Here is a 12,142-nt window from a genome sequence, read left to right on the forward strand (position 1 = left end):
AAGGAGATGTCTATAGCCTGATAAATTTATCAGGTGAGAACTCTTGAGTAGATACAATCAACAAAGCAGAAGTATAAACTAGGTGTGAGCAAGTGTTGGACACCTCTAATCATCAATCAAAGGTATAAATTTGCTCTGAATAAATTCTTAATCAATTTGGAAGGAATGACATCCTTTAAGGCATTGAATTGAATCAGATAATGCTACATGAAAATTTACTGGGATTCCTTGAAAGAATTAGATACACTACTAAGGTTTATGCATATCAGAGAGGGTTTTGAGACAGTTAAACATTGGGAACATTTTGAGGAGTCAGACCTTTGTGCCAATAAATGAGGATTGAGTCCTACATTTGCCAAAGAATAACTGTATACATCAAAAGCTCAGAAGATTTAGATTTCCCATCTGTAGCAGTGTCCCTAAAACAGCAGCAAATGATAGCATCTGCTCAGGAATTGAGGGACAGAAAGAAAAAAAAATAGATACACAGAGAGCAGTCATCTTCAGAACTCTATAAGCAGACTTCCCTTCAAGCCCAGGAGAGAGCTGTTTTTCTGGGAAATTTCAGGATGAATCTACAAAAGAATAAAATGACTTCCAATAATGAGAAGCTATGCATTTACCCCTGGCCAACATGAGCTCTTGGTAAGTTTGATCCCATTTTCCTCTGGACTTTCTAAGTTTGTAGGAGAGTATGTCATAGATAACTTTAAAAAATTGTATAATTAGGTCTATATATACCACCTTAATAAGTATCTGTTTCTTAAAACTAATTAAGTCTGGGTAGCTGATAATCAATGAAGAATATATCACATAGGAACCTATAAAGGGCTGTACTAGGGAAACTCTTACCGAATAACATGAGGGGAGCCTTCACTACACTTTGCAGATGTGAATTAGGGGTATTAACAAGGAACTAGCCCAGACTGGGGATGACATGTTTGTTGTTTTTCATCAATATCCCTGATTCTTTAATCCCTCTATTTTCTTGTATCTTATATTTTTCATGATTTCATTATTCTCTGGCTTAATATTGAACATCCCTCATTCTTTAATCTGCCTTTTTGGTATTCTTGTCCTTTTATTCTAATAGTTCTTCGGTCATTTTCAGTCATTTCCAACTCTTCATGGTTCCACTTAGGCTTTATTGGTTGAAGATACTGGAGTGGTTTGCCACTTCCTTCTTTGGCTCATTTTACAGATGAAGAAACTGAGGCAAACTTAACCAGGGTCAAACAGCTGAAGATGAGTCTTCCTGACTCTAGGCTGGTTACTCTTTTCACTGAGCCACCTAGATGCTTGTCTATTAAACTTTGTTCTTTATATTTGCTCTGATCCTTGAAATTGTTGTCACTCCTGAGTATGCTTACCACTATGATTATATGTACAAACAAATAAACAAAAACCTTGTTCTGACCCTTAATAACCTAGGTAGTACTCATCTATGCTCTACCCCTCCCCATGCCCACTTTGCACCTGATTTTCAAATACAGATTCTTCCTTGATCACTAGCTTTTGGTACAACTTGTAGAAATAAGTTGTTGCACTCCTGCCAAGTCTGGCCTTAGCCCTCCTCACTATACAGACAAGAACTGTTTCCTACCCCCACACCCAGCTTACAACAATTACTTTTGTTTGTCTCCTCTGACTTGACGTCATTTTCCTTACCTCTTAAAAAGACTGTTCACTAAGGGTTTGCTCTAAGTCCTCCTCTTTCAATACTTTCAACACAAGAAATGTGTTCCTTGTCCATTTTATTCAATATCACATGATTTTTCTGTCTCTGTATGCAGAAGACTTACAAATTTATGCCTTTATCCTTGACCTCACTTTGAGCTCCAGACCTAAATCTCCAACTCTCTTTGGAACTGTCCCATCTAGATGTTTCACTGGCAAGTCTTCACTGCCTACTGTCAGGATGATAGATATTCTTACTTTCACTCTTGCCCTCCTTCAATCCATCCTTCATAATAATACCAAAATAATATTTTGAAACAAATATACAAATAGATCTGGTTGTGGAATTCATCAATAAGAACAATACAGGTCAGGATGGAAGTCCAGATATAATAGGCTTAAGTCTTCATATTTGGTTTTGGTTACAGAAAGGGTAGCAAAAAGATGTTCAGGAAGATACTTCAAATGTACTCACCACATATTGTCTTATAATTATCTGTGATTTGGTCTCATTCTCCTAGTAAGTTATCATTTCCATAAGGGCAGCAATAGCCCTATCTAAACTCTGTGTTTTTTAGGATTCTACCTGCCATGATACACACAGGAACTGGATGAACAGAGTTATAAAATATTTTATGCAAATAAAGACATATATATATATATCACGTATATAATTGGAGAAATATTAATTACTCATAGGTAATGCAAGCCAACATAATAAAAAAATGACAATATTACCTAAATTAATTAATTAATTTAGTGTTATATCAAGTTACCAAAGTATTATTTTGTAAAGCTATAAAAAAATAATGATAAAATTCATCTGAAGGAGCAAAAGTTTCAAGAAACTCAAAGGAATTAACAAAAAAAAGTGGGAAGGAATGGGACCTGGTAGCATCAGATCTCAAACTATGCTACAAAGCAATAATTAAAAAAAAAAAACTGGTTAAGAACTAAAGAGGTTTTATCGGTGGAATAGATTAGGTATACAATATTCAGAAGCAAATAAGCACAAAAATTTAGTGTTTCATAATACAAAAATCCGAGCTATTGGGGTCAGAATTTAATGTTGGGAAACAAGAAACAGTAAAACTGTTAGGAAAATCTAAAAAGCAGTCTCACAAAATAAAGGTATAATCTAACATCTCACATCACACATCATATACCAAAACAAGTTCCACCTTGGTACCTGACTTACACATAATGGAAGATGTTTTAAAAAAGTTAGAGAAGCAAAGAAGAAATTACTTGTTAGAGCTGTTGGAAAGAGAAGAGTTCATGACCAAATATATAGAGAAGATCACAGATAAAATGAGGATCAGAGAGATAAAATGAATAATTTTGATGACACAAAATTAAAAGATTTTGTGTAAACAAAACCAATGTGGCTAAAATGAGAAAAGAAACAGGCAAATGGAAAGAAAAGTATTTGCAACAAGTTTCTATCATAAAACTTCCATTTCTTAAATATATAGGGAATGGAATAAAATTCATAAGAATAAGAGCCAATCAATCCTCAATTGATAAGTGGTTAAAGGTACAATAGGCAATTTTCAGAGAAAGAAATACAAAAGCTATCAATAGCCACACAAAAGAAAAAAGTTCAAATTCACTAATAGATATATGCCAATGAAAACAACTGAGGAGCCAACTCAAACACACCAGACTGATAAAGTTGACAAAGAAGGAAAATGACAAACAGTGGGGGGATGTAAACTGGTCCAGCCATACTAAAAATTGATTTTCAGCTATGTTCAAAAATATATTTGTTCTTTGACACAGCAAAATCACTACTATATGTATATTTCCAAAGAGATTAAAGAAAGAAGAAAAGTACTCATATATACAAAAATATGGAGGCTCTTTTCCCTTATGCAACTAATTGAAAGTGAAGCGGTGCCCTTCAGTTAAGGAATGGCAGAACAAATTGTGGTACGTGTTTGAGGTTTATGTGATGTGATAGTACGTGATAATATTTCATAATATTTCACTGTAAGAAATGACAAACATGATGATTTTAAAAAATCCTGGGAAGACATGTTTGAAATGATATGGAGTGAAGAAAGAAACAGCAGAACAATTTATGTAGTAAGAGTAATATTTATTAAACCAAAAAAAAAAAGACTAAACATAATTCCAGAGCACTCAACATGAAAAATACTATCGCCTAATGGAGAGGTGACTGACTCAGAGATGTACACAGTAGATGTACACACATATTCCAAGACACTGAATTCAAATCTGGCTTCAGGCACTTACTAGCTGTGTAACCCTGGATAAGTCATTTAACCCTCTTTGCCTCAGTTTCCTCATCTGTAAAATGAGATGGAGAAGGAAATGGTAAACCATTCCAGTTTATTTTCCAAGAAAATCCCAGGTGGGGTCATGAAGAATTGAACATGACTGAAACAACTGAAGAAAAAAATGTGTTTGTAATAAGTTTTTATTTTTCTTGCTTTCTCAATTGTAGAAGGAGTGGGAAGTGGGAGTGAGAGAATGTGGATGTGAATAAAATTTAATTTTAAAATGTATTTCTCCCATTCAAACCAAAGAGCTCTGCTTACATCAAGTACTTCATAGACATTTATGAATGGAAGATCAATAAATTACTGAAATATTTATAGAGCGCACACAGGGTGCGTAATACTGTTCTAGATTTTGGAATATTCACATATTGAATTTCCTTCATGCCTTGCTTTGTTTTCTGCTAATTGAGCCCTTGTGGCTATTACCTATGCTCTGACTTGCTATTTGCCCTGATAAGTCTATGGGATTTCTTGTTATAGATTTTCCTTTAAGTCTTTCTTGTATTTTTTCTTGGTTCCTTTAATTTTCATATTAAACATAATATGTCTTACTAAGTGGAATTTTCCCTTTGCTTTTACTAAAATGAACTTTATTTTCTGCCTGTTTAGCTTTTCCACCAAACTCTCTGGAGCCTCCCTAGCCATTTGTAGAATCATTTATCGATTTTATTCTGCTTATGAAGCTTTAGTGAATGTTTGGCCATTTATTCAGCTTTGACATGGTGAAGAGAATGTTAGTTATGATTCTTTAGTTCTTGCACAGCATTCATTTCAATTAGGGATTCTTTCTTTTTAACATGTGCATGCCAGAAATGGACCTCAGCAAAAAACATCTTCCTTTGTGGAGTGAAAAATCCAGATTCACTCTGAGTAACTGCTTTTCTCTCAAATTGGATGGTAGTAGCTTTTTCAGGCCAACTCTGAATTACTCCCCTCACTTTTGTAGATAGAACATTATTAATGTAATTTGCAACGTGAGGGAGGTTGGCGTTGATGGTCCCCTTTGGCTCCTAATCTGTGATCCTATGGTAGTTTCAAACATTGACAATCCAGAGGGAATAGAGATTTCTGTCCTTTGATCCACTCATTCCCATGCAGTTTCTAAATACAATCCTTTAGAAATGGAAACAACAACAACAAAAAGAATAGCTTAGTGGAGGCTGGAAGCCAAACAATGTTGATGACAAGATTAGCTAATTGAAGCTTTGTTTTAGGGACCATCCCCCCACCCCCACCCGGCCCTTTTCTTTAGTAACAGGGCCCAGCAAATGTAGGCAAAATTCTTGAGCAGATGCAGTTTTTCTCTTGACACTTTTTCTCCTCCTGGGGAAGTAATACTCTTTCTCTCACCTACTTCCTTTCTCCCAGATCTACTAGTAAGATCATAGATAACCTAAACCTCCTACTTTTCAATCTCTATTCACAGAATTTATTCAAGTAACCAAATGTCTTTCTACTGGATTCCTTAATTGGGATGAAATATAAATAATCTGGAGAATTGGAGTCAGGGTTACACAGTGAGGTGTCTGGTTTAAGCAATGAATTATCATTTTAATTAATCTCAGTGCATTTGGAAAGTTCAGACATCTAATATGTTCTCATTTTCTCTTCCTGTATTCTTTACCATCCACCCATCTCTCTCTCTCAAACACACAGTGTTTCCATATCCTATTTCTCAAATAGTGGTTATTCTTTTGATAAGTTTACGTGGTTGTATTTTAAATGTAGCTTACATTATTTTTAAATAGTATAATCTTTCTATAATACCTTGAGAAAATTATGACATCATCAGTATGTATACTTATTCTAATAGGGCAGTTCATGATCCATTCTTACCTAAGAAGGTAGCCTTCGAAGGTTTGCTGTGACCCTCCAAAAAAAAAAAAAACAACTTCACTTGGTGACCAGTGTTCTGTTTATAAACACTGTGCACTTAACAAGGAGGTCCCATGGGGAAAAATATAGAATCCATTGCTGGGCCCAAAGACTCTATGGAATCAGAGAACCTGGATTCACATTCCACATTTTTTTTTTTTTGTTGCTTTTTGGAGGGCAATTGGGGTTAAGTGACTTGCCCAAGGTCACATGGCTAGTTTTTGTGTTGTGTCTGAAGCCACATTTGAACTCAGGTCCTCCTGACTCCAGGGCTGGTGCTCTATTGACTGTGCCACCTAGTTGCCCCCACATTCCACTTCTGATGCAAATGGTACGACCTCAGTTAAGTCATTTACCTTCCCTGGGCCTCATTTGTAAAAGGAGGAGGTTGGATCAGATAGTGAGAAAGTTCTTAGCATTTTTATTTCCTTTTAACAGTCTAGTAAAGTCTATGTACCTTTTCTCTGAATGAAAATTTTTTAAATGAATAAAACAATACACAAAATTACAAAACAAACTGATTACTAACAAAATGATGTTATAAAAATACTTTAAAAAATTGGCATTTCATAGAGCTCACACTTTGTTGGCTAGTACAGACTTAACCAACACTACTTCCATATTATGAGGAATCAGATTATAACTTTAATACAAATAACTCCATTATTAATGGTGAATATAGAAAAATAAATTGAAGAAAATCATTAGCCCATCACATACCATATATACAAATCATTTATTAGGATATGATAAAACACTTGCATTCTTCAGAATGTTCACAGTTACACTTGTGATGATATATATATATATACATATATATATGCTATATTTCCATATATAATACAGACATATATACACATGCATACATATGTATTTTAAATGCCAGTTCATAAAGAAGAAAAGGGGCAAGAACTTTTCTTCAGGAGGCTTCCTCACACCTCAACACTGATAGCTATTATTTTTAGTGAGTAAATTTCCCCCTATACAATCCACATGATAATGGAAATTAATAGTAAGGCTTCTATTTTGAAGACTGTCTAAGCATAGTTGTCTAAGCTTACTTGAAAATGTCCACTTATTTCTTGTTCAGTTTGGAATATTAGTTGGGTCCTTTAAAGTCATCACACGAATCTGTACTATTTCCATTCAGTAAAAATTCAGCTGGTATGTTAAGGTTCTGCTATAAGCATGACACTGGGCTTAGCATGGAGTGGTAGTGGGGTACAAAGACAAAATGAAAAACCAATTCTAATAAGAATAAATAAACTCCTAACTTAGCAGACACTAATTCAAAGTTATCATAGCAAAAATTTCCAATTCCTATTTCCCAAGTCCTTTCTAATGGGTTCATGGTTTATTTATTCTAGTCTTGTTCTAGGCAATGATAGCTTGGATTTTTACTTTTTTTCACTCTCATTTAAAGAATGGTGAGATACTGATTGTGTTTTGATCATATCTTCCAAATTAATGACATAAAATTATGAAGAGGCTTGTTCTTCATGTGGAAGCATTTTATAATAAAGAGATAAATATCTTTTAGAACACCCAATGATTAAATTAAATTTGTTTGGTTATTAAAAAGACCAGAATTTAAAGAAAGCACTACTTCATTCTAAAGGTTATATGGTGTCAATACAGGGAAAGGATGCTAAAAAGTTTTTGTTGCCTTTTACATGAAAGCAGGTATCATGCATTTGCCAAGTTCGTTTTCTGTGTTGAAACTGGAGGTATAATTTTATAACTACCTTGAATAGTGTTTAAGTCAAATGCTTTTATTACTCAATTCCTTGATTTATTCTTAAAATTTTTTGTCCTGCTATTAAAATATTTTTCCACATCCCATAGAGAACTTATCTTTAATATTGTAGATAGTAGCCAGCTTATGATCTGTGAAACTGATTAGAATTCTATGAAGATTTTGGTAGCTGTGGTACTGTAGAAAAAAAGGAGTATATTTTTTTCTTTCTTTGACTTAAGGTCATGTAATTTAAAATTATGAAAACATTGGCTATATTATTTAAAACAACTAGAGATAGTGGAACTAATGGAGCCATGGTTTCCAAAAGAAATGGGAACATGCATTAAACAGACTCACATTGTAGAATTTATCTGGTTTATAATATTAATTTATGCTTTTCTTAGTTTAGCACGAGGAAAGATTATGGGGGAAAAAGGATAGGTAAACTGATATTCTAATTTCCATTCCACTATTGTTAATTTGGCCTCCTTTCAAAATCCTTTTACAGGATTAGCTTTCAAAAATAATGTCCAAGGATACTACAACTCTTACATCCACAAAAATAATGAAGCTTGTAAAGGCAATTGGAACACAGAGATATCCAGTGAAATCTTAGAGTCGTTTACTGATCTAATGTGATAAGGCATATCAATCTTAAACTATGAAAATTACACTGTCACTTTATTTCTCCAGATCTGCCTAGGAATAGCTCCCCCAAAGGATGGGGACTTGGAGAAAAACAAAATTAAATTCATTAAAATCTGTGAATTCAGCTTTGTTGGTTTTGTCTTACACATATGAGAAGATAAAAATCCAGCAAATATTTGTAGAACAAACATTTGTTATTTAGAAATGTTTATTCAAAAGTTCATTGCATATATGAGAAGTTGACAATAGTGCTCTGCTATTCTGATAGATGGGAGAGTCAATGAACATTTATTTCAACTAATATATTTGGTCATGCTCACATCACACTTCCCATCCCACCCCCACCATCCACCAAAAGACAAGCAAACAAACAAACAAACAAACCCAGAGAAAAGAAAATATATTTGTCTAAGTATAACATCTTTCCTGACACTGAGTGTATATTTCCCCCAAAGCCTTTAAATGTCTTGGCCTTGCTCTGTAATACTACTGCAGTTCTAGTTTGCTGAGACATAAGAAGATTCAGGAGGACTTCAGGGATCATAGAGATACTGGAGAAACAAAAGGCATAGAGAATAAATGGGCTAGAATATATGTGCGTTACATATTTTTAAAGAATTCATATTCTTTTTGCCTTGTTTTTTTTCTTTGACTTTGAAAAGACTTCTGCCTAGGAATTTTAAGACTCTTTGTACATGAGTGAAAAGACAGAAAAGGAGAAATGAGAATTGGTCCAGAGCTAATTTCTGCTTGCCCTACCAAGCCACAAAGTGTAAGAGTGGTGGCACACTAGGGAGAAGCTCTCAACAACTTTATCTAATCACTTTCATTTTCATCTTCTACCAAGGAGGGAAGAAAAGATGGCAGAAAAGGGGATAGAAATAAGCAAATATACAACTTTATCATAAGCTTTTATGTATTATTTTAATGTTGATTTGAGTTTGCAATGCTATTTTTTTTACTACTGCATTAGATTCTAAACTACTTGAAAGCAGCTTTATATCCCCAGTACTTGGCATGTGAGAACTTTGCAGAGCTGCACATTCACCTTTGGTGTACACCTTTATCCAACTTACACCGGAGGGTCCAAGAAGGGATAGTATGTGCAGTGACCACACCCTAGTAAAACCACCTCAGCAGACAGGCTGAAAGAGGCCAAGGGTAACCAAAAAGCCTCAAACCCATTCATGACTTAGGGGGATGTCTTTCCCAAGCATGTGAAGACTTACCCTGGCAGAATGGGTGGATGAGAACAATTCAATTGTCATGAAGGTGACTGAAGCAGGCACTACGGAGTGCTTAGAAGTTGGTTAAACATAGAAGATGCCAAGATCATCTGCTGCCTCCCTGGCCATCACCAGTCATCTTGACTTTTGTCTTGCCACTGAACTTTGATGACTCTGGAAGAAAGAGTGAGGCTCATGACATTGCGTAACTCAGATTGTGAACTTTCAGATTGATTGGAGAATTGACTTGGACCCTCCCTAATGAAATGAGAATTATTTAAATCTTTGGGCATAATCATCAATACTGGAAAAGATTACAACCCACATAACAAGTGTAACCACAGCGAAATACTGGATGTTTGAGGAAGTTCAAGCAAGAGATTTTGTATTTGGTAACTGAGATGAGAGCTACTTTGGCAAACAAGTACAGAAATATCCAAAGCTCCTGATTTTCTCCTTTGAGCTCAAGGGGCTGTGAGCAGTTGATGCACTTAAGTGTGAAGAAGAGAAAGTCCTTCATCTTCCCTCTGCTTGGATTCTTCAGAGTAACTGGGCTCAAGCCCAAATGCTCATAGAAAAAAGCTTTTGGCTTATGCCAAAACTTTCTTCTCAATACTTAAAGCTCCCTCTGGGTTATCTCACTAATGTATAAGTGGTGCAGACAATGTTGAATTGTGGCTAATCCAAACATAATTTATATTTTAGAATGTGCTTTGAATTTATGTTTGCATATAAACAGAGCTGCTATTATATGATTTCAGAATCCTTAAAGTAGAATAATGTAGTTAGGATGTGAAGTCCCAATTTTGTAGAAATGAAAGCTTCTCCATTTCTGTTTTTTGGAGCATTTCTCAGCTTCCCACCACATGGAGAAGATAGATGGCCTCTCTCAGACTGAAACCTGGAACTGGTTAAAGTTGAATATTCTCTTAATGGTATCAGAGTTTTCCTAGCTACTCAAGCATTCAATTTCAAGGCAGTTTGTGAGAGCTCCCTCTTCTTGAACTTCTACATTAGTCTATCACTAAGACCTAATGCTTTTATTACTATTTCTCAACTCCAGCACCTTCTTACCACTGCTATTTCTACTATATTAATTCAAAGTCTCATTATTTTCCTCTTTTTTTGGCATTAGTCATCAAAATAATCAACAACTAATATAATTTTCACTTTCCTTTTAAAAATGAAAAGTAATACCTTCTTTTTCATCACCATCATTTCTCAATATATGTCCCTATCCAGAGAAACATATCTTAAAGGAGGTATTTTAAAAAAAGGAAGACTGAAGTATGATTGTATGCCTAATGACTGGTGAAGTCAGTTAAGTGCTGCAAGATTGGAGAGAAAGGAAGAATCAACACAGGTTGGAATGATTGAATGAACTTGGAGACCTTGAGACCTTGTCTGTTTTTGGACCACAGTGGAGAGTCTATTAGTGCATATTTATTTTTCCCCTTCAATGTATTTAAAGCAAGGGTGGGGGAGAAGTGCTATTTCCTACCTAAAATTCCTAAGATATTCAAAAGAGTTTACTCTAATCTTTTCAATAATTACCACAATTTTTGTGCTACAATAGTTTTCACATGAAAGCCACCTTCATGTGGCAAACCCCAGTTTGCACAGGCAAGAGGCCCACTGATCCATTAGGCTATTTCCATCATTTTTGAGTACTTGAAAGACAGTAAATAAACTCTACAGCACATTTTAACTCATTTTCCAACAGTGATTGATCAATAACCTAAAAAAATTTGTTAAATGTGCCAAAGGAAAATAAAAATCTAAATGTACTTGGCTTGCCTTTATCTTATTTCCTAAGAGCAATGGCTGAAATGGAAAGAAACACAGGCTGAATAGTTTGCACATTGTTATGTCAATCATTCAGTAGTTTTGAATTTTTCCTGTTAAATATTCTATAACAGAGATGCCCTTGAGGTGCTTAACAAATGTTTGTTGATTAACTGAGTCCCTAGCTCCCTTCAATGTTATGTTTAAGACCTACCTCCTATATCAACCTTTTCCTGGTACCTTGCTCTCTCCTCTAGATCCTAGGGCCTCCCACTCACTAAATTATCTTGTATTTGTTTGGTTTTTAAATTATGTATATGTATATTGATTTATTTGTATACATGTTCTTCTCCCAGTAGAATGTCTTGTAACCTCTTTGAGGCAGACACTGCTATTTTTGTCTTGAATTGCCACATACAAAATTAGCAAGAGTAAGTGGTTTTAAGTTAACAAGATTATGGGATCATAGATATAGATCTGGAAGGGAACTTAGGAGACACCTAATCCAACACTTTCTTTCTACAGATGTGGAAACTGAGAAAGGTTAAGTAACTTAACAAGGTGGCACATTTAGTAAGTATCAGAGCTAAGATTTAAACCTAGAAAAAACTAAAGCACTGGGTTTAAATATCTAGGTTTAAATCTTTAAATCCAGTGCTTTTAGGTCTTTAGCTTGTGTACATACTGTTAAATAAAACTCTATAGCAATACAGCTTATTCATTGAGTTCCACATTTTTTTTCCTAGACCTTATAGAAAATCTTCTTTTTTTTAAAAAAAAAGTTTGATATATTTTGTTGTTGTATAACCTTTATGTACATATATTTATATGTTTATCTGTTTGTGTGTGTGTGTGTGTGTGTGTGAGAGAGACAGAGAGAGAGAGAG

General features: G+C 34.7%; 1 protein-coding gene across 1 annotated transcript in view; it reads left to right on the forward strand.

Annotated features, from left to right (window-relative positions):
• Positions 1-431: 431 nt before the first annotated feature.
• HCN1 (hyperpolarization activated cyclic nucleotide gated potassium channel 1) overlaps positions 432-12,142 on the forward strand; it is a 671,121-nt gene continuing 659,410 nt past the window's right edge. Inside the window, exon 1 of the mRNA XM_069095307.1 lies at positions 432-645. Within this exon, the coding sequence (XP_068951408.1) occupies positions 614-645 (32 nt within the window). The 5' untranslated portion in view covers positions 432-613. The remainder of the gene's footprint in view (positions 646-12,142) is intronic.

The sequence above is a fragment of the Petaurus breviceps genome, unplaced genomic scaffold (genome assembly GCF_028583685.1).
Source record: "Petaurus breviceps papuanus isolate PSGF00001 unplaced genomic scaffold, PetGlider_PUasm1.0 226, whole genome shotgun sequence".
NCBI classification, from domain to species: domain Eukaryota; kingdom Metazoa; phylum Chordata; class Mammalia; order Diprotodontia; family Petauridae; genus Petaurus; species Petaurus breviceps.